The 22613-nt window shown below is 55.5% G+C and overlaps 2 protein-coding genes across 2 annotated transcripts in view; both read left to right on the top strand.

Moving 5' to 3' along the window:
- Positions 1 to 9662, top strand: part of LOC128839749 (B-cell differentiation antigen CD72-like) — a 41098-nt gene extending 31436 nt beyond the window's left edge. The window contains exons 6-7 of the mRNA XM_054032997.1: positions 2272 to 2366; positions 9515 to 9662. Coding sequence (XP_053888972.1) covers positions 2272 to 2366; positions 9515 to 9662 — 243 coding nt within the window. The remainder of the gene's footprint in view (positions 1 to 2271; positions 2367 to 9514) is intronic.
- Positions 9663 to 20893: 11231 nt separating this feature from the next.
- The window catches only part of LOC128838918 (B-cell differentiation antigen CD72-like), a 42460-nt gene continuing 40740 nt past the window's right edge, over positions 20894 to 22613 (top strand). The window contains exons 1-2 of the mRNA XM_054031415.1: positions 20894 to 20978; positions 21075 to 21173. Coding sequence (XP_053887390.1) covers positions 20894 to 20978; positions 21075 to 21173 — 184 coding nt within the window. The remainder of the gene's footprint in view (positions 20979 to 21074; positions 21174 to 22613) is intronic.

The raw sequence follows: 22613 nt of genomic DNA, 5'->3' as shown, positions 1-22613 counted from the left end.
TGCTTTCCCTGCCAGCTCGGGACTCCAGCACCCTGTCTTGTTGAGCCAGACACGCCAGTCTGCTCCAACACAGACCCAGGGTCTGAATTATTTGCCCCAAAGCTGCAGACTTGACTGAAAACAGCTCAGAGAAGTGTTCCTGTCTTTAACACTCAGATGCCCAACTCCTAATGGGGTCCAAACCTCAAATAAATCCGTTTAATCATAAATTGTTCACCCTCTATAACACTGATAGAGAGAGATGCACAGCTGTTTCTCCCCCCCCCCCCCAGGTATTAATACATACTCTGGGTTAATTAATAAGTAAAAAGTGATTTTATTAAATACAGAAAGTAGGATTTAAGTGGTTCCAAGTAGTAACAGACAGAACAAAGTGAATTACCAAGTAAAATAAAATAAAACACACAAATCTAAGCCTAATAAAGTAATAAAACTGAATACAGATAAAATCTCATCCTCAGAGATGTTTCAAGAAGTTTCTTTCACAGACTGGACACCTTCCTAGTCTGGGCACAATCCTTTCCCCTGGTACAGCCCTTGTTCCAGTTCAGATGGTAGCTAAGGGATTTCTCTTATAGTGATTTCATCTAGCCTGCCCTTCCCTACTTTGCTGATGAGACTGTCAGGTGGGAGTGTGTTGAAAATCTCACTGCATCTCCAATGAGTGGAAAAAGACAAATATAGAGGCCATGTTTTAAAAAGGGAAGAAAGAGAACCTGGGGAACTACAGGCCAGTCAGCCTCACCTCAGTCCCTGGAAAAATCATGGAGCGGGTCCTCAAGGAATCCATTTTGAAGCACTTGGAGGAGAGGAAGGTGATCAGGAACAGTAAACATGGATTCACCAAGGGCAAGTCATGCCTGACCAACCTGACTGCCTTCTATGATGAGATAACTGGCTCTGTGGATATGGGGAAAGCGGTGGATGTGATATACCTTGACTTTAGCAAAGCTCTTGATATGGTCTCCCACAGTATTCTTGCCGGCAAGTTAAAGAAGTATGGGCTGGATGAATGGACTATAAGGTGGATAGAAAGCTGGCTAGATTGTCGGGCTCAATAGGTAGTGATCAACGGCGCGATGTCTAGTTGGCAGCCGGTATCAAGCGGAGTGTCCCAGGGGTCAGTCCTGGGGCCAGTTATGTTCAATATCTTGATGGGATTAATTGTTTTGTTCAATATCTTGATGGGATTAATTGCACCCTCAACAAGTTTGCAGATGACACTAAGCTGGGGGGAGAGGTAGATACGCTGGATGGTAGAGATAGGGTCCAGAGTGACCTAGACAAATTGGAGGATTGGGCCAAAAGAAACCTGATGAGGTTCAACGAGGACAAGTGCAGAGTCCTGCACTTAGGACGGAAGAATCCCATGCACTGCTACAGACTAGGGCTAAGCAGCAGTTCTGCAGAAAAGGACCTGGGGATTACAGTGGACAAGAAGCTGGATATGAGTCAACAGTGTGCCCTTGTTGCCAAGAAGGCCAATGGCATATTGGGCTGTTTTAGTAGGAGCATTGCCAGCAGATCGAGGGAAGTGATTATTCCTCTTTGTTCGACACTGGTGAGGCCACACCTGGAGTATTGTGTCCAGTTTTGGTCTCCCCACTACAGAAGCGATGTGGACAAATTGGAGGGAGTCCAGCGGAGGGCAACAAAAATGATTAGGGGGCTGGGGCTCATGACTTACGAGGAGAGGCTGAGGGAACTGGGATTGTTTAGTCTGCAGAAAAGAAGAGTGACGGGGGATTTGATAGCAGCTTTCAACTACCTGAAGGGGAGTTCCAAAGAGGATGGAGCTCGGCTGTTCTCAGTGGTAGCAAATGACAGAACAAGGAGTAATGGTCTCAAGTTGCAGTAGGGGAGGTCTAGGTTGGATTTTAGGAAACACTATTTCACCAGGAAGGCAGTGAAGCACTGGAATGGGTTCCCTAGGGAGGTGGTGGAATCTCCTTCCTTAGAGGTTTTTAAGGTCAGGCTTGACCAAGCCCTGGCTGGGATGATTTAGTTGGTGTTGGTCCTGCTTTGAGCAGGGGGTGGGACTAGATGACCTCCTGAGATCTTTTTCAACCCTAATCTTCTATGATTCTATGGGAGGATGCTGTTAGCTGCCCCACACCTGGCTAGCTGGGTAACCCCACTTCTGGAGCAATGTGATGGTGCTCATGGGAACATCCTTTTCTCCACCAGCTAATCCTTTCCCTGCAGTTCTCTGCTTCTTCACAGCTGTCACTTGAATGCAGGGGTGTCATTACGTAACTCTTTTCTTCCTAGAATTTTCTGAAAAATACTGATGTGCAGTATTGGATTGGACTCAAGAAAGATGTGAATAAGGAACCGCAGTGGATTGATAATTCACCCTTTGAAAAGTAAGTATAATATTTATTTCTTAAGAGAGATGCTCCATTTGCTAACCAATGGCACCATCCAAAAGAAACAGGCACGTTAGTAACTGTAGCTAAAGCCACTGACTAAAGTGCTGGAAGGGTTAGAAGTGGCTTCCCCATAATGGAACCAACCGGCCGGCAGTTCCTCATGTCGACCCTTTGCCAGAGGGGAATATTTAAAGCAACACCATGTACTCGAAAGCTGCCAAATAACGAGTTTCAAGCAGTTCCAAGTCCTCTGAGTAAATTCTTTACCTGTAGTGCCCAAGAGTAAGTCAGATGATTTACTGGGAGGCCAAGGGGCAAAACCACAGAACAAATGAGTGTAAAACACGATCCAGATATCAGGACCATACTGAGCGGCGCTGGCAGGGACGTGAAGAGGAGACATTTCTTAATTATCTCTGACCCAATGCTGGGAATCTGGGTAATAAGCCAGAGGAATTGGAAATTCTCATTAATGAGAAGAAATTCAGTATAATTGTCATCACCAAGGCCTGGCAGGATGAGTCGCAGGACGGGGATGTTAAACTCACTGGTTACAGCCTCTTTAGGAAGGTTTGGGGGGGCACTCTGCATTACAGGCAGCATCACCTGTTTTAGAGGTATTACTAACTCAGAAGTGCAGGATCATGCCTATGGATGAACGTGCTAACAAAGCCCAGCGGGTGTACTGGTGGGTCTGTTACAGACACCAAATCAAACCAGAGAACAGAATGGGATATTCACTAACCTCTTGTCTGTGACATGGGAAGAAAAACTGTGTTATGGGGGACTTCAGTCTGGGAGTGGTGCAGGAGGTCTCCTGCAGTCAGTCGTAAAACTTCACTTAAGTTTCTACACTTTAGTGATAATATTCTAACACCCGGGGTGTTTAATAAGCAGCAGGTTAAAAACAAACAAAAGGAAGTATTTTTTCACACAACACTCAGCCAACCCGTGGAATTCCTTGCCGGAGGATGTTGTGAAGGCCAAGACTATAACAGGGTTCAAAAAAGAACTAGATAAATTCATGGAGGTGTAACGATGCTGCCTCTGGCGGGACACAACTGAGAGTATCAATTCAGGATAAATTCCTTAGAGCAGGGCAGTCACAGCCCAAAGCTGGGTGTCCTTTACTATTAAGACACCCAAGTCAGCCAGACTAAGAGGACTTTGGTCTCACCCCACGGGCTAACCACAAGTCACACAAGTAATTCCCTCAGACACTCCAGTTTCCCAGTATCACCACCACTCGTTATGGGGATGAATGGTTATGAAAACCAATACCCCAATAATAGAAATAAGGTTCTCTCGATCCCAAAGGACCATGCCCCAGACCCAGGTCATTATACCAGTCAGATCTTACCCACAAATCACGCTGTTGCCAATCCTTTAGAATCTAAAAGTTTATTCATAAAAAGAAAGAAATATAGATGAGAGTTAGAATTGGTTAAATGGGATCAGTTACATACAGTAATGGCAAAGTTCTTGGTTCAGGCTTGTAGCAGTGATAGAATAAACTGCAGGTTCAAATCAAGTCTCTGGAACATCCCCAGCTGGGATGGGTCATTCAGTCCTTTGTTCAGAGCTTCAGTTTGTAGCAAAGTTCCTCCAGAGGTCTGAAGCAGGATTGAAGACAAGATGGAGGGGTTTCCAGGGACTTTTATATCCTCTGCCATGTGGAAGGACACCCCTTTGTTCTTACTGTGGAAAATCACAGCAGCAAGATGGAGTTTGGAGTCACATGTCCATCCATGACTCAGTTCTTTACAGGCCGACGCCATTGTTTACATGTTAGTTTGAACATTTCCAGGAAAGCTCAGATGTGGATTGGCATCTCCCAAAGTCCATTGTCAGCTAAGTATCAGGGGGTAGCCATGTTAGTCTGTATCCACAAAAAACAACAAGGAGTCCGGTGGCACCTTAAAGACTAACAGATTTATTTGGGCATAAGCTTTTGTGGGTAAAAAACCCACTTCTTCAGATGCATGAAGTGAAAATTACAAATGCAGGCATAAATATACTGACAGCCCAATGGGGGCTGCGGGAAGCGGCGACCAGCATATCCCTCGGCCCACACTGCTTCCCACACCCCTATTGTCCTGGAATGGCGAACCGCGGCCAGTGGGAGCTGCGATTGGCTGAACCTGTGGACGCTGCAGATAAACAAACCATCCTGGCCCCCCAGCGGATTTCCCTGACAGGCTGTGTGCCAAAGGTTGCCGATCCCTGATCAATACGGTCACAGTTCATGTCAATAACATCACACCCCCAATGCAAAATTGATGCAGGAAGGGATGACACAAACATCACTGACTGCATCCCAAGAGCTCCCCTTCCTGGGTTCTGTCTCACTACAGCTAGTATTGGGCTAGAAGCCGTATCAATGTATAACAGAAATGGTTTATCAAAATCATGTTCAACCACATGATTGAACCTCTTTACAAATTCAAGGTAAAACTTGGTTAGAACAGTAGTGGATTGGATCTGGTCTTGCAGCATGGTTCCTGTATGTCTCATGTGATCTTGCCAAGAGCTAAAGAACATAGCTACTTTATCCATACAAGCTCTGTCAAATGTTTGGAACCCAATTAACATCAAGACAATGTAGATATTAATGTTGTTCATAGTCCAGGAATCTTGGCATTTAGCCGTGAAAGCAATATGGTAGTGTGCCTCAGTTTCCCTCTTCATACAGCACATTAGGTCTGGAATGTTTTTTCCCCTGTGAAAAGTTCCAAGACTGTTTACAGGCATCAACTGTGCAGCATCAGTATCACAGGGTCTTTTAACACAAAGTGCGTTCTTATGTATCACTCTTAGAATGTTCAATGGATTTTCCAAAAGATTAGGCACATTGTACATTTTTACAGTTCTTGGTAATAGCAACACATTAGTTACCAAAATTACCATTATCAATAACAACAAATCCATTGCAAGTGTCCATCTACAATCATGTTTGTCATGCCACACCTTTGGCTCAATACCATTGGAGTTTGGGCATTTTAGGGTTAACCTGTGGCTTCCCTTTGCAAAATTCAGTTTTCTCTTTCCTCCTTGTCCGGAAGGCTCAAACCCTGATTTCTCTTGCTTAACAGAATTCACTGGCTGATGGGGTGGGCGGTCTGTGCTAACAGCTATTAGCAAGTCTTTCTCCTCCTTGTCAGCCAGGTAATTTGCATCAACACAGACAGGAGCCTGTTCACCATTTTTCAGACTCTTAACTACTACCAATTCCAAGGCAGGACTCTGTCTTAAAGAGATACCATCTATCTTCACTAGCAAGTTAGACTCAAAGTTCTGTTGTCCTTCCATTACCAACCTCTGCTTCCTCATGGAATCAGATGTTAAGTCCCCTGAGAGACTACAACTCATATCCAAAGTTTCTAGAGATGAGAGTTTACTTGCGCTCCCCTGCATTCTCAAGAGATTAACTACACAACTATCCTGCTCCAGGGCCATTTATATACTCTGCCATGTGGAAGGACACCCCTTTGTTCTTACTGTGGAAAATCACAGCAGCAAGATGGAGTTTGGAGTCACATGGGCAAGTCACATGTCCATGCATGACTCAAAAAGAACAGGAGTACTTGTGGCACCTTAGAGACTAACAAATTTATTAGAGCATAAGCTTTCGTGGACTACAGCCCACTTCTTCGGATGCATATAGAGTGAAACATATATTGAGGAGATATATATACACACATACAGAGAGCATGAACAGGTGGGAGTTGTCTTACCAACTCTGAGAGGCCAATTAAGTAAGAGAAAAAAACTTTTGAAGTGATAATCAAGCTAGCCCAGTACAGACAGTTTGATAAGAAGCAAGTGTGAGAATACTTAACAAGGGGAGATAGAGTCAATGTTTGTAATGGCTCAGCCATTCCCAGTCCTTATTCAATCCTGAGGTGATTGTATCTAGTTTCAGAGTAGCAGCCGTGTTAGTCTGTATCTGTAAAAAGAACAGGAGTACTTGTGGCACCTTAGAGACTAACAAATTTATTAGAGCAGAAGCTTTCGTGGACTACAGCCCACTTCTTCGGATGCGGATTGTAGTCCACGAAAGCTTATGCTCTAATAAATTTGTTAGTCTCTAAGGTGCCACAAGTACTCCTGTATCTAGTTTGCATATCAATTCCAGCTCAGCAGTCTCTCGTTGGAGTCTGTTTTTGAAGTTTTTCTGTTGTAAGATAGCCACCCGCAGGTCTGTCATTGAATGGCCAGACAGGTTAAAGTGTTCTCCCACTAGTTTTTGAGTATTATGATTCCTGATGTCAGATTTGTGTCCATTAATTCTTTTGCGTACTGTCCGGTTTGGCCAATGTACATGGCAGAGGGGCATTGCTGGCACATGATGGCATATATCACATTGGTAGATGTGCAGGTGAACGAGCCCCTGATGGTATGGCTGATGTGATTAGGTCCTCTGATGATGTCACTTGAATAGATATGTGGACAGAGTTGGCATCGGGCTTTGTTACAAGGATAGGTTCCTGGGTCAGTGGTTTTGTTCAGTGATGTGTGGTTGCTGGTGAGTATTTGCTTTAGGTTGGGGGGTTGTCTGTAAGCGAGGACAGGTCTGTCTCCCAAGATCTGTGAGAGTAAAGGACTCAGTTCTTTACAGGCTGATGCCATTGTTTACAGGATAGTTTGAACGTTCCCAGGAAAGCTCAGATGTGGATTGGCATCTCCCAAAGTCCATTGTCAGTTAAATGTTTCTTGGTTGGGCACTTACTGAGAATAGTCCCTTCTAAAGAAGCTGACCAAATGCTTCACTGAGTCTACTTAGAATCAAACATCTTGAGATACAAGTACATAGCCAATATTCATAACTTCAACTACAAAAATGATAGGTTTCAGAGTAGCAGCCGTGTTAGTCTGTATCCGCAAAAAGAAGAACAGGAGTACTTGTGGCACCTTAGAGACTAACAAATTTATTAGAGCATAAGCTTTCGTGGACTACAGCCCACTTCTTCGGATGCATATAGAGTGGAACATATATTGAGGAGATATATATACACACGTACAGAGAGCATAAACAGGTGGGAGTTGTCTTACCAACTCTGAGAGGCCAATTAATTAAGAGAAAACCAGACAGGTTAGGTCTGTCATTCAGTGACAGACCTGCGGGTGGCTATATTACAACAGAAAAACTTCAAAAACAGACTCCAACGAGAAACTGCTGAGCTAGAATTGATATGCAAACTAGACATAATCAACTCCGGTTTGAATAAGGACTGGGAATGGCTGAGCCATTACAAACATTGAATCTATCTCCCCTTGTAAGTATTCTCACACTTCTTAACTGTCTGTACTGGGCTAGCTTGATTATCACTTCAAAAGTTTTTTTTCTCTTAATTAATTGGCCTCTCAGAGTTGGTAAGACAACTCCCACCTGTTTATGCTCTCTGTATGTGTGTATATATATCTCCTCAATATATGTGCCACTCTATATGCATCCGAAGAAGTGGGCTGTAGCCCACGAAAGCTTATGCTCTAATAAATTTGTTAGTCTCTAAGGTGCCACAAGTACTCCTGTTCTTCTTTTTACAAAAATGATACACACATACAGACAGCATAATTATAGCATAATTATAATCAGCAAACTACAACCTTTTCATAGACACCTCACTCGACAACGTTAGTACAATATTTGCTGCAAATATATAACAGTGGATGCAACGATGATCTATACTATCACAGTTCATGTTAATAACATCACAGGAGGATAGGTCCATCAATGGCTGTTAGCCAGGCTGGGCAGGGAGGGTGTCCCTAGCCTCTGTTTGCCAGATGCTGGGAATGGGTGACAGGGGATGGATGACTTGATGATTACCTGCTCTGTTCATTCCCTCTGGGGCACCTGGCATTGGCCACTGTCAGTAGACAGGATATTGGGCTAGATGGACCTTTGGTCTGACCCAGTAGGGCCGTTCTGATGTTCTTACCCCCAACACCAGGTAGCAATTTTGTCCCTCATTCTGATGGATACAGATGAATTCATCACTAGACTGGAAGCTGGTGGTTGTCTAGGACCAGTGATCATGACCTGATCACATTCAGTGTGGGCACACAGAGGACAGGCCCAACCAGTAATTTATTCACAGACCAGCAGGGACCACGATGTTCATCTAGCCTGACGTCTGTCACACACAGGCCAGAGCACTGCTGCCTGAAGATGCACTAAAACGTATCTTCTAGAAAGCGATCTGACCTCGATTTAATGACTCCAAACCATGGAGACACCACCACCTCCCATGGTGAGCTGTCCTAGTGGTTAATCACCCTCACAGCTAGGAAACGGCATCTTATTTCAAGGCTGAATTTTTCCAGCTCTAACTTCCAGCCATTGGACCTTGTTATGGCTTTGTCTGCTAGCCTGAAAAGCCCCTTGGTGTCAGCTCTTTTCCATGTGTCAGAACCTAGACACCGAGATGACGTCACCTCTCAACCTTGTCTTTGATAAGGGGATTAGATTGGGCTCCTGAAACCTCACATCAGACATCTTGTTTTCCATCCTCTGGATCATTTTTGTGACCTTCTCTGGTATTTCCACATCCTTCTTGAGGTGCGGACATCGGGACAGCAGCTGGGGCACGGAAACCTTTACAGCGACAGTTTCGTTGCTGAGTGACTTTGGGCTCCTGCAGGTCTCGGCGGCAGCCGAGGGGATTTTCTGGATCGCCGGGTGCCTAAGCCTGGGGCTTGTGTGTCTTTGTGATCTGGGCCCACGCACCTACGTCCAGAGCAGATTTCTGAGAGCAGGCGGCTCCTCAGTCTAGCTGCAGACGAAAGCAGAACAAGCCCCACTGGCTGGAAGATGAAGTGAGACAAAAACCGGATTGGAAATAAGGCACTTAAAAAAAAAGAAAGAGACTCGGGAGGGGAGTTAAGCCATGGAGCAGCTCACCCAGGCACGCGGTGCCGTCTCCATCCCAGGGGGTTTCAGGGCCGAGTGGGGGCAAAGCTCCAGTCCAGCTGAAGCAGAAGCTCCTGGTGGGCTGCAGGTGCCACTGGGTGAAGTGACTCTGGCCTTGAAATCGACGGGGAGCTGGCATTAGTGCACCCACTGGAACGCCAGGGGGGCAGAGCTGACAGCCAGTGCAGTGTGGGACGTGCCGGCTCAGTAATGCCCCTTTTCTTTCCAGAGATTGGTCCTATCAGAATTACTACTATGAGAGGTGTGGAGCAATAAAAAGTGGCATCATAAACAGTGACACATGCTACTATGAAAAGCCATGGATCTGTGAGAAGGCAGCCAGCCAACCCAGCCCAGCCAGACCGTGGTTTCCTTAGAGTCCCTGAAGAGACAATCAGTGAGAGCCCTACAGGACACTCCTGTAAGTCTGGACACCATCCCCATACTGGGGACATCCTGGGTGAGGTCCAGGTTTGCAGGGTGCTGCTGGGGAAGCAGGGCACACAGGGGCAGGGGAGTGGTGGGTTTGCAGGGGGTGCTGGGCACACAAGGGGGCAGGACAGTGGTGGGTTTGCGGGGCGGGGCTGGGGGAACTGGGCACACGGGGCAGGAGAGTGGGACAGTTGCAGGGCAGTGCTGTCAGACCCCTGTGGGGTGGAGGGTTGGGTGTTGCCCCCAGGGATCTCCATGAAGGAGGCCCCAGGACACGTCCTGACGGAGCAGTTGCTGACGCTGCCTGTTGTGTTCTCTCTGCCCAGGCTCTTCCCAGTGACGCGCTCCACCGCCTCCTACCTGGCTTGTGGGAGGGTGTCGGGCCGTGGGCTGTCGGACGGGTCGTGCACAGACCCCTGCCGCTGGATCTGTGAGCAGAGTGCCCTCACCTTGCAGTGGGGCCACGGCTCTGCCCCTCCCACTACACGACCTACACCTGCATTGATCCCCAGTGAGAGTGGCCGAGGGCCCAGCCCTGGGACCCTGCACCTGGTGACCTGCTCCCCTCTACTCCCAGTCCTCCTCCTCCCCTCCCAGGACCCCGGTGACCCATACACCCCCACCCCCCAGCAGCCTGCTGCACTGTCTCCCCTCCCCAGACTGCCCCCCACCAGGAAGCCTGACCCCCCTAAACTCCTGCCTCCCCAGGTCCCCAGCTGCCCAGGACATGCCCTGCAGCGTGTGCTGTGCCGCACACAGCCCATGCCAGCGCTGGCTGTGTGTGATCCCGGGCTGGAGCGCAGGGCAAGGCCGGGCACGGCGCGGCATCGACACACGAACAGCAGCAGCTCCTGGCACATCCCGGCCTTCGCCCAGTTGTGCAGAAGCTGCCCAGGCTCCAGCTGGCCCAGACTGCAGCTGCCGCCCTGTGACGTTATTGACATAAACTGGGACCATATAGATCATTGTTGCAACCAAGGTCCTGTAGTGGCACCCAAATCTTGTATAAAGGGGGTCAAATGGGGTGTCTAGGACAAGGTTATGGTTTACTGGTTATGATTATGCTGTCTATATGTATGTATCAGTTTTGTAGTCGAAGTTATGAATATTGGCTCTATACTGTCTGTATGGCAAACTTATGCTATGCTTCTGGGGGACATCCCAGACAAGCTGAGATTAGCTCTGCCTAGCCTGCTTGATGGACCATTAAGGACCATCAGCTATACAATGGACCCATTGAGAGAAGGCAGATACGCCTTGTACCTCAGCAAAGTATGCAGGGACTGGCCCATGTGACTCCAGACTCGATTTTGCTGTAACTTTCCACAGTAAGAACAAAGAGGTGACCTTACACCTGGAAGAGACTATATAAGGCTGATGCCTGATCTCCATCTTGTCTTCAATCCTGCTTCTTACCTCTGGAGGGACTTTGCTACAAACTGAAGCTCTGAACAAAGGACTGAATGACCCATCCCAGCTGGGGATGTATTCCAGAGACTTGATTTGAACCTGCAGTTTATTCCATCGCTGCTGCAAGCCTGAACCAAGAACTGTGCCATTACTGTATGTAATTGATTCCATTTAACCAATTCTAACTCTCATCTCTATCTTTTTCCTTTTATGAATAAACCTTTAGATTTTAGATTCTAAAGGATTGGCAGTAGCGTGATTTGTGGGTAAGGTCTAACTTATATATTGACCTGGGTCTGGGGCTTGGTCCTTTGGGATCAGGAGAACCTTTTTCTTTTACTGGGGTATTGGTTTTATAACCATTTGTCCCCATAACGTGTGGCACTGGTGGTAATACTGGGAAACTGGAGTGTCTTAGGAGATTGCTTGTGAGACTTGCGGTTAGCCAGTGGGGTGAGACCGAAGTCTTAGTCTGGCTGGTTTGGTTTGCCTTAGAGGTGGAAAAACCCCGGCCTTGGGGCTGTAGCTGCCCTATTTGAGCAATTTGTCCTGAGTTGGCACTCTCAGTTGGGTTCCGCCAGAACCGCATTGTCACACGCCCGCCCCGGGGTCTGGGCTCCCATGAGCCCGTCAGGCCCATGCTCCACTCCGTCCTGCGGCCCCAGGAACGGCCCAGGCCCTAACCGTCAGAGCAATTACCGGGTCAACCCCCCGCTCCGTCAGAGCCAGAGTGTCGCTCTCTGGCCCCCGACAGCTGCACTCCTCGGGGGCAATGCAGACCGCAGAGTCCAGGGCGCAGCGCGTCAGCTGGGACCCAGCGTGCCCGGGCGAGGGCACCGGCTGCGGCATGAGCTTCCGGAGTCAGAGCGTCTCTAGGGAACTCTGCACCACCTTCCTCTTCGACAAGGCTTTCCCCATACGAGAAACCCTCACAGTCTGAGCCCCTCCCCGACCCCACTGCATCCCCCAACCCCTGCCCCTGCCCCAAGCACAGATTTTATCCCCAAAGGGGAAGAGTGCCAGAGGCTCCATGAAGCCCCCTAGGGGCTGTTGCTCTAGATTTGATGGAGAAGGCACCCAGATGCAATGGTGATGGGCAGCAGCAGCCTGGGGGGTGGGAGAGGGAGGAAGGACTCTTTCCCCCACCTCTGTACAGCTCACCAATAAACCCTTAAAATGTTCCCGTCACCTTCTCTGGGGAGCCCGTGTGTCAGGGAGGGGGGACCCCTCCATCGATTCCATTGAGCGTATCCATGCACATCCCCCACCCAGCCACTGGGGCTCACAGCCCAGCCACACAAGGCCTGGGGTAGCCCCGCATGGAGCATCAGTCCCGCACCCACCTCTCAGCAGTGGGTGAGCGACAGGCCCCGGCCGGGGGCTCCTCCCAGGACAGCCCAGAGCCGGGCAGTAGCTGACCCCCTGTCCCAGGCCTTTTCTGGGGTCAGGCCCCTGCTGGCCGGGGCGGCTGGGCTCACTGGACTCGCCCCGCGCTGCCGGGATGGGCAGGAGCCTGCACCAGAGAGGCTCCTGGGTAGCAGACGAGGGGGCCCCGCCTCACTCATGCAAGGGACGTTCCATTGCCCGTGCGCCGGCAGAGGCTGGGTAGCAGCGGCTGGGGGCGCTGGGCTGGTGCTGGGCAGGGCGAGGCGCTGGCGGGTGGCTGTGGCTGTGGGTGTCTGCGTCCGGCTGACTTGCAGTCCCACCCAGAGACAGCTGCCAGCCAGGGCGGAGAGCTGTGCCTGCAGCGCCGGGGGAGCCAGGGCGGAGAGCTGTGCCTGCAGTGCCGGGGGAGCCAGGGCGGAGAGCCGTGCCTGCAGTGCCGGGGGGAGCCAGGGCGGAGAGCTGTGCCTGCAGTGCCGGGGGAGCCAGGGCGGAGAGCTGTGCCTGCAGTGCCGGGGGAGCCAGGGCGGAGAGCTGTGCCTGCAGTGCCGGGGGAGCCAGGGCGGAGAGCTGTGCCTGCAGTGCCGGGGGAGCCAGGGATGCAGCCCTGGTGAATCCCGGATGAGCACCCGGAAGCCACGTGGCTGGGGATTGAGGCTGCCCTGGCCAGGAGAAAGGCCAATGTGAAGTGGGAGCAATGGAGAAAACTGAGGGTCCTGGTGTCCCTGGGAGGAAGGCCCCCCTGCAAGGCAGACGCAGGCTAGAGCCCCAGGCAGACAGGGACAATTGAGGGGTTCGGCCTGGACAGGTGCAAACACTGTGACGCCTCTCAGGGCACCCAGGGCTGAGAGTCGCCTTGTTATCCCTGCCGCTGCCAGCCCGCTGCCACCCCCAGCCTGGCAGCCCTCCAGCCCTCTCCCTGGGCTGCACCAGCCCTGCCTTTGCCTTGCCGGCAGCCCACAGATCCACCCAGCCCCCACGGCCCTGCAGTGTCGCCTCTGCTCTGTGATCCAGCCCCAATCGCTGCATCCCCCGAGAAATCCAAGATCCCCGGTGCCCAGAGGAGCTTTACCTTCGCTCCCCCCCACCCCCCAGTACCACACACAGCGCTGAGTTCAGTTACACAAAAGGGAAAGTATTTAAGAGAACAGCGATTCAAATAGAAACCAGCGGGAGAGATGGGAGCAAACGGTTCCGTACACAACATCAGAAGACGTGTTCTCATGAACCGAACTACCAAGTTCTCCTCCTGTCTAATGAAGTTTCTAACCCAAAGGTCGCCTGGGTGGCCTGCCTCTAAATCCACCCTGGTCTTTCCAACCAAGCCTGCCTGAAGTCCCTTTTTCATGAAGAAAAGGATTTCACTGCCTAGGTGAAGGGTGCCGGGGTGTCTGCACCCACAAATGCACCAGACCTGTGCTGTTCACCTAGGGTCCCCACCCCGCTATTTACCTCTTCCGGTTAGTGTCCTTCTGCAGTCTCTGCCAGCTCCTCAGTAGCATCTGACTTCGAATGCTAACAGACCCCTATTGTAGGACGTGCAATGCACAATGGTCCACCCTGGAGGTGTCTCCCACCCAGTCTGGACTGGAGAACTGTCTCAAGCCATGCGGTCCCAGGCCCACAGGAACGGTGCTACACCCCTAGCCTTGGATTGGTCCCTAGGAGGAGCCGGTCAGTGGGCCAGACCCCCTGGGGGTCTCACTCTTCCTCCAGAGTAAGCCACATGGTCTCACCACCTCCTAGACTGAGTCTCTGGGGCTGCAGCCCCCCTGCTTTGCGCTGTGAGCTCTGCCCAGCGAGTCCAACTGAGACAGACCCCGGGAGAGACGTGTCCACTCTTTAGTGAGTGACGCACCCAGCCAGTGTCTGCAGTGAGACTGTGACAAATTGGGAATCGCTTGTAATATTTGTATGAAGCATATGCGTGCCTCAGTTTCCCCTATCTGCTGCATTGTTACCTGGTGCGTGGAAGGGGACTGTTTGCTCTCAGGGCAGGTGAACAGACATAGGTTTGGAACTAGCTGTCTGGGCCTTAATCCCCACATTAGTGGAGCATCTGAGAAGACACAGGCAGATCCAATCGCCAAGACATTGACCCCTAGCACCCAACGACCCAGGGGATATGGACTGTCCCACCTCTCCTTAGGGAAACGGAACCATCCCCAGCTCGAGATCAAAGGACTGGGAGGTGTGAAATGGAGGATCAGAGCTGGCAGCTGGGAGGAGTCGGGCTCTGTCACGGAGTCCCCGGGCGATGCTCTGGAACTGCTCCCCACAAAGCCAGTCAGGACTCTGGGGAGTCTCCTCTCCCTCAGAGCAGACTGTCTTCAGGGCAAGAAGCTCACACGGCTTCACCTCCTGGGTCTGACCTTGGAGCATTCAGCATATGCCCCTCCGTGCGCTTCCCACAGCGAGTCCACCCAGGCGGGGTCCTGGGGAAGCCAGAGGGTCCTGCACCCCCACTTCGCAGTCAGACGTGACTCTCAGCCAGTCAGTAAAACAGAGGTTTATTAGATGACAGGAACACGGTCTAAAACAGAGTTTGTTGGTCCAGCGAACGGGACCCCTCATCTGGGTCCATCCTGGGGTACCATGAGCGAGACACCCCCGTCTGCCCTCACTCCTCGTCCCCAGCTAGCTCCAAACTGAAACCCCCTCCAGCCCCTCCTCCTCTGGGGTTTGTCCCTTTCCCGGGCCAGGAGGTCACCTGATCTCTTTGTTCACCTTTAGCTATTTCCTTGCAGGGGGGCAGGGCCCTGGCCATTTGTTGCCAGGGAGACAGAGTGTCAGTGATTTATGCACACTGGTCTTTATCCTACCACCTAGAGACTTAAGAAATGCATAGGGGAAACTGAGGCACCCATACAGTATTCAGAGGAAACATTAAGAACAGTCCCACTTCATCACAGGCTCTCACCTGGAGTCTGACCTACAAGATCAGACAGAGACAGACAGAGCTTGACTCAAGGGTTCCCTACAGCGTGGCTGGGCGCTGGGCTGACCAGACTGGACGATGCTCTAACCGTCAGTTCTCTGGGCTCCCCTAAGGGCTCCCTGTGCTGTGTCCAGGTGACGGACAGACCCGACTGTTCTGGCAGCGCTGGGTGAGGGTCACTGCAAATGCTGGGCGAGGTGCATTAATCCCTGAGGAGTGGACAGGTCTCCATCAGGGTCCGTCTCAGTGGGACTCGCTGGGCAGAGCTCACGGGGTGAAGCAGGGGGGCTGCAGGCCCAGAGGCTCAGTCTGGGGAGGCGGTGGAGGAAGAGTGAGGGGTCCGGCCCACTGGCAGGTTCCTCCTAGAGACCGTTCCAAACTGGGGCTGTAGCAGCGACCCTGTGGATCTGTGACACTCACCCAGCGCTGACAGAACAGTCGGGTCTGTCAGTCACCTGGACACAGCACAGGGAGCCCTTAGGGGAGCCCAGAGAACTGACGGTTGGAGCATCGTCCAGTCTGATCAGCCCAGAGCCCAGCCACGCTGTAGTGACTCCATGTTCAGGCTCTGCCTCTCTCCCCATCTGGCCTCCTCAGTCAGTTCCCAGAGCCCCCAGTTTCCTCCAAAGGCCACCAGTTATCCCCCCGCACCTCCCACCTTCCCACTCCTCTCTTCTGAGCTGGGGTCTGAGCTCCGCTTCCCCACGGAGAGAGGGGAAATCCCCCCCCCGGGTCCTGGGGGGCAGCCAGGTGTCACTGCCCTGGTGACTGGGTTCTCCACTGTCTGCTGGGATCCTCCACTGATATGGGGCAGCCTGGGCTAGTCCTTTTAAATGACCTATTTAGGCTCAGCCAGGGAAGTGCCCCCCCCCCATGTCTCTTAGCCTGTCCTGAGAGCAAACAGTTCTTTCCTCCACCCCCGGCAGCCATGCAAAATATAGGGGAAACCGAGGCACACATAGGCTTCATGAAACTGTTACAGAACATTCCCACTTAGTCACTGTCACAGAGTCCCCAGGCGATGCTCTGGAACTGCTCCCTACGAAGCCAGTCAGGACTCTGGGGGAGTCTCCAGGGCAAGAAGCTTCCACAGCTTCCACCTTCCTGGGTCTCTCCTGGGAGCATTCAGCATCCCCTGCCCCTCCGTGCGCTTCCCACAGCGAGTCCACCCAGGCGGGGTCCTGGGGAAGCCAGAGGGTCCTGCACCCCCACTTCGCAGTCAGACGCGACTCTCAGCCAGCCGGGAAAACAGGTTTATTAGATGACAGGAACACGGTCTAAAACAGAGCGGCACCAGCCGAGCAAGCTGGTGCTTGGGGCGGCAGCTTGGAGGAGGTGGCATTCTGCCCAATCCTAGGGCGGCTCGGCCGCTTTTTGTTGTTGTTGTTGTTGTTGTTCCGCTCTGGCCACCCTGTAGGGGGCGGTAGCGCGGAGGACGGGAGCGCCCTGCAGCAAACCCGGCAGGGCAGCCCACGTCCTTCGCTCCCCGCCGACCGGAGCGGTGCGGAGCCCTCCTGGCAGGGGGCACAGCGGTTGGGACCACGTGGCAGCGCTCCGCTGAAGCTCTGGCCGCTCCCCTTCTCTCTCTCCCCCCCGCTCCCTCCCCCTCCCCCCGCTAGCCGGGGCACATCTGCAGGGCAGGGAGTCCCCCTGCACCCTGGCTCCGGCCGCGCCACAGGGTTTTTTGTATTTTTGTTTTTTGCTTGGGGTGGCCAGAAAGACAGAGCCGGCCCTGTTTATCAGCTGTCTATCAGTTGCATCTGCCAGGCAGCAGTGTGACGTGCAATGGAAGCAGGCTGCCGAGGAGCCCCAGACCGGCACTGCAGGGCAGACATGGGCAGGACGCATCTGTGCAGAGCCCAGAGGAGGGCGACCAGGCCGGGGGTCCCGGGGGTCCCTGGGCCTGTGGGGTGTGTGCTGTATCCCCATGGACATGCTGTACCACCGCCCGCCTGCAGGCTGAGGGCGTACTCAGCCCCGAATGGGGCATCTGTGCAGGCCGAGCCCGTAGCTGAGGCACAGGGATCATCGCCTGTGTGCCCAGACCCGGCACTGCCTTCCCGCCACCCTCCGCCTGGAACTGAACCCCCTCGTCCTCATTGTAAGGGCCCCCAAACCGCTCTGCCCTCAGCCCCTTCTCTGTCCCCCTCATTCCCTGCCAAAGGCACATGCTGCCCCGCGTGCCCCTTGGGGCCGGGTGCGGAGAGCAAGGCGGCCCAGGCGGGTCGCCCCCCACCCCCGTAGGTTCAGCCAGGCTGCGATCAGTCGAACAGCAGCCCCCTTTCCGAGGCACCGGTTTCATTAACAGACAATTCCCAGGAACATGAGAAAGACCTTTCCCCAGACACCTCCGGCTGAGTCCAGCAGCGTCACACCCCGGCCGCACCCTCAAGACACGACACCCCCCGTGATCCCGTCCCTGGAGCTGAGGCCTTCCTGCCAGCTGCAGCCCTTCTCCCGCAGCCCACGGCTCCTCACAGCCTGTGCCTCCCGCAGCTCCCGCCCCACCTCCCTTCCCACAGCGTCTCTCTACGAGCAGCTCGACCAGCTGAGCTCCGGTAGCCTAGTACGGGCCCAGTGGCTCGTTAGCCAGGTAACTGCCAGCCAGCAGCCGGTTAATTGTTCACTGGTGGGCTGGGATGGGCTGGTTCTCCTGAAAGAAGCCTGTTGCAGGTAGACAAGGGGCCGGCTGCCCCATGCTATTGACTAGGGTTACCATACATCCGGTTTTTCCCGGACATGTCCGGCTTTTCGGCAATCAAACCCCCGTCCGGGGAGAATTGCCAAAAAGCCGAACATGTCCGGGAAAATGCCGGCCAGGCACTTCCCCTCCCGCGGCGGCTCTGCTCCTCCCCGGACTCTTTGGCTCTGTTTAAGAGCTGGGCTGCCCGAGTGCTACCGACTTCGGGCAGCCCCCGTGCCTCCGGACCCTGCGCCGCCGGAGCCCGGGAGGGGAAGTGCCCGGCCGGGGGCGCAGGGTCCGGAGGCATGGGGGCTGCCCGAAGCCCAAGCGCTACCGGCTTCATGGTTTGCCGGGCAGCCTCCAGACCCTGCGCCCCCGGCCGGGCGCTTCCCCTCCTGGGCTCCAGCTGTGCTGGGGAAGCGCTGGACGGGGGTGCAGGGTCTGGGGGCTGCCCGGCAAATCGTGAAGCTGGTAGCGCTCGGGCAGCCCTTTCCGCGTGGCTGGGAGTGGGAGGGGGCGGAGTTAGGGCGGGAGGGGGCGGAGTTGGGGCGGGGCTGGAGTGGGAAATGGGCGGGGCCAGGACCCTGTGGAGGGTCCTCTTTTTTTATTTGTTAAGTATGGTAACCCTATATTGCCCCAAAGTCAAACATCTCACCGCCTGCTCCAAGCCTGCATGCGCCCTGTGCCTGGCACCAAACCCCCACTCGGCCCTGCCTGCCGCTCCTCCTCCACTGGCCCCGGAGCCCTTGTCTGCCCTGGGAGGCCCTGCCAGACCAGACACTCACACTCGTGGGCTGACCAGAGGGTGCAGCTCCCGGCGTAGCTTAGACCAGTGCCCTGGAGGGAACACACTGTCCTGGCTACGGCCCCTTGAGCCGGGATAACCACATCCACACTGGGGCTTTGCCGGCACGGCGACGTCGGTCGGGGTGACGTCCTCACGCTCTGAGCCGACAGAGCCAGGCTGGCAGAACGGTCAGCGTCGGCCCCAGCCCTCCAGGGCAGCGACTCACAAAGTCTCCAGCTTCAACCACAGACCAAGCCAGAAGCTTCTCTTCCCAGCGCCCTGCCCTCTGCATGGAGCCGGTGCCGGGGCGTAGCTCCCAGGGCAGGGACAGCGTCTCCGTCCCTGTCTGAGCAGCACCTTGCACATGGCCAGGGGGGGAAATCAATGCTGCAGCTCTTGCCAGACAAGCTGCTCTGCTCTCCCCAGAGTCACCCGGCCAGAGGTCCCTCCCCAGTAACCCCGGTGGGGTCTGGAGCGACTCTGCCTCCGCCAGGCTGGGCATCTCCGTACAGAGCGTGGGGTGAATCGCTCCAGCCCCCCAGTCTGCTCCTGGCCTGGGCCAGGGGCCTTCCCTGTAAGTTCATTAGATCCAGGGGAGGGGTCCGGACTTTCTCTGCTTGGAGCCAGTAAAAGGGAAGTTGGCTGCTGGCGAGAGCCCGTCTGCGCTTGGCCGGCCCCAGCTGCTCAGAGCCCTATGCAAACTTCTGCTTCCTGCGATCCGAGAGATCACTTTTCTTCTGCCACAGAGCGAGTGAGCTAGCGCCTCTGCCAGCGCCGCGGGCACAGCCGGTCCCTCCCCAGCCAGCGCCGCACGGGCACAGCCGGTCCCTCCCCAGCCAGCGCCGACTGGGCACAGCCGGTCCCTCCACAGCCAGCGCCGACTGGGCACAGCCGGTCCCTCCCCAGCCAGCGCCGCACGGGCACAGCCGGTCCCTCCCCAGCCAGCGCCGCGGGCACAGCCGGTCCCTCCCCAGCCAGCGCCGCGGGCACAGCCGGTCCCTCCACAGCCAGCGCCGCGGGCACAGCCGGTCCCTCCACAGCCAGCGCCGACTGGGCACAGCCGGTCCCTCCACAGCCAGCGCCGACTGGGCACAGCCGGTCCCTCCACAGCCAGCGCCGACTGGGCACAGCCGGTCCCTCCACAGCCAGCGCCGACTGGGCACAGCCGGTCCCTCCACAGCCAGCGCCGACTGGGCACAGCCGGTCCCTCTCCAGCCAGCGCCGACTGGGCACAGCCGGTCCCTACACAGCCAGCGCCAACTGGGCACAGCCGGTCCCTCCACAGCCAGCGCCGCGGGCACAGCCGGTCCCTCTCCAGCCAGCGCCGCGGGCACAGCCGGTCCCTCCACAGCCAGCGCCGACTGGGCACAACCGGTCCTTCCATAGCCAGCGCCGACTGGGCACAGCCGGTCCCTCTCCAGCCAGCGCCGACTGGGCACAACCGGTCCTTCCATAGCCAGCGCCGCACGGGCACAGCCGGTCCCTCCACAGCCAGCGCCGACTGGGCACAGCCGGTCCCTCCACAGCCAGCGCCGCACGGGCACAGCCGGTCCCTCCACAGCCAGCGCCGACTGGGCACAGCCGGTCCCTCCCCAGCCAGTGCCGCACGGGCACAGCCGGTCCCTACACAGCCAGCGCCAACTGGGCACAGCCGGTCCCTCCACAGCCAGCGCTGACTGGGCACAGCCGGTCCCTCCACAGCCAGCGCTGACTGGGCACAGCCGGTCCCTCCACAGCCAGCGCCGACTGGGCACAGCCGGTCCCTCCACAGCCAGTGCCGACTGGGCACAGCCGGTCCCTCCACAGCCAGCGCTGACTGGGCACAGCCGGTCCCTCCACAGCCAGCGCCGCACGGGCACAGCCGGTCCCTCCACAGCCAGCGCCGACTGGGCACAGCCGGTCCCTCCACAGCCAGCGCCGACTGGGCACTGCCGGCCCCTCCCCAGTGAGCCGCACGGGTAGAGCCGGCTCCCAGATGGCCCAGAGCGTCGTTTATGCCGACCTGAGGTTCGTGAAGGCCCCTCGGGGGAACAGCACGTGCTCCAGGTCTCAGGAGGCAGGTAAGAGCTGACGTGCCCCCTGCGTGGTGCCAACCCCTGCCCTGAGCCAGGCCTGCCCACTAACCAGCGCCCCCTCCTGTCTGCCCCTCTCTGCAGCGCTCGCAGAGGAGGACGATGCGGAGCTCACCTACGAGAACATCCGGCTGGCCCAGACTGGGGAGGTGCAGCGGGGGCAAGGGGCGGAGCAGAGCAAAGGTGAGTGTGTGACTGTTCCCCCCACCCCCAGCCCAGGGGTCCTGGGGGGAGCAAGCCGGGCAGGTACCCAGGGCCTCCCGCTCCCTTTGCGGGGACCCTGCCCCGTCCCCAGGCCTGGCACACAGAGCGAGCGGGATCGCTTGGTAAGCTGGGCCCAGGCAAACAGCGGCAGAGCCCTCCCCTTGGGGAGCAGGACCGCAGCCGGCGGGCAGAGCGGGGCTGTGTCCGGGGAGCAGCGACTCGGGAGGGGAGTTGGGGGTCACAGTGGATGGACGGAAGACGAGTGCCCAGCGTGATGCTGAGGCACAAGGGGCTAACGCGACCCTGGGGTGCACAAACAGGGGAGTAGCCGAGGGGAGGGGTAACCTCTGTACACGGCGTCGGTGAGGCCGACCCGGGATCCTGCGCCCAGCTCTGGGGGCTGCGTTCTATAGAGGATATTGGGGGCTGGGAAGCGTCACAGCAATGACTGGAGGGCTGGAGGAAACGCTGGGGAGCGAGCGAAAGCCCGTCCGGCAGCACTGGCCAGGTGACGTGCTCAGCGTCTGACACCGGCCCAGCCAGAGTCCCGGCGCTGAAGGGCTCCTCGGTCTAGCCGGGACAGACAGGACAAGAGCCCAGGGCTGGCAGCTGGAGTCAGACAAATGCCAGTTTGGAACCATCCCACGTTTAAGGCTGAGGGTCGTTGACCCTTGGCACAGCCAGCCAGGGGCTGTGGGGGGTTCACCGTCTTCTGGTGGCATCAGCCCCAGCCTGGCAACCGTCTGGAGCATGCGTTAGTCAGACTCGTCCCTGGGCTCAGTCCAGGGGGCTGTGTGCGAGCCCATGACCTGGGCTCTAACTCTAGGACCTCCCTGCTGTGCTGGCTCACCCCCCCCCCCGAGGGGACCTTATCCAGGTGGCTGTGCCCTGAGGGGCCCCCCCCCCAGCATGACCCCCAAGCCGTCAACCGAGCTCTGCAGAGTTTGGGCCCCGGGGGCTCTGGGGAGGAGAGCCGCTCACCCTCACACCCTGCAGCGGTGCCTATGGGAACTGATCCCTGCTAGGAAGTGCTGGAGCCATGGCCCACTAGGGGTCTGCCCCTAGGCACAGGTTTGCACAGCCTGCCCCACTCCCCGCCCCACTGCAGCAGCCCCACTGCCGGAGGGCTGGAGGAGAGGTGCAGGACAAGGGGGAGCCGATCTGTGGGGCTGAGGGGACAGTTTGCGGGAATCCCCACGAAGGGTTCAGCTTGGCCCTGGGGGTGTCTCCTTGCCTGGGCTGGGAGTGTAGCCCATAGGGGCAGCTTGCTTTTTCCTTCCTTCCCTTCATGATATTTACCTGCTGTTATTATAGTCAGCGGTACCGCGAGGAGCCTGCAGGCCTGTCTCCTGGAAGACATTGGCTTCAGCAGGTCGCATACAGCCTGAGGTCTATGAACAGCCCAACGGAAACCCCAAG

Source organism: Malaclemys terrapin, chromosome 6 (genome assembly GCF_027887155.1).
Source record: "Malaclemys terrapin pileata isolate rMalTer1 chromosome 6, rMalTer1.hap1, whole genome shotgun sequence".
In the NCBI taxonomy this organism is placed as follows: domain Eukaryota; kingdom Metazoa; phylum Chordata; order Testudines; family Emydidae; genus Malaclemys; species Malaclemys terrapin.
The sequence above is the reverse complement of the archived record's forward strand: the minus strand, read 5'-3'. Positions and strand labels throughout refer to the sequence as shown.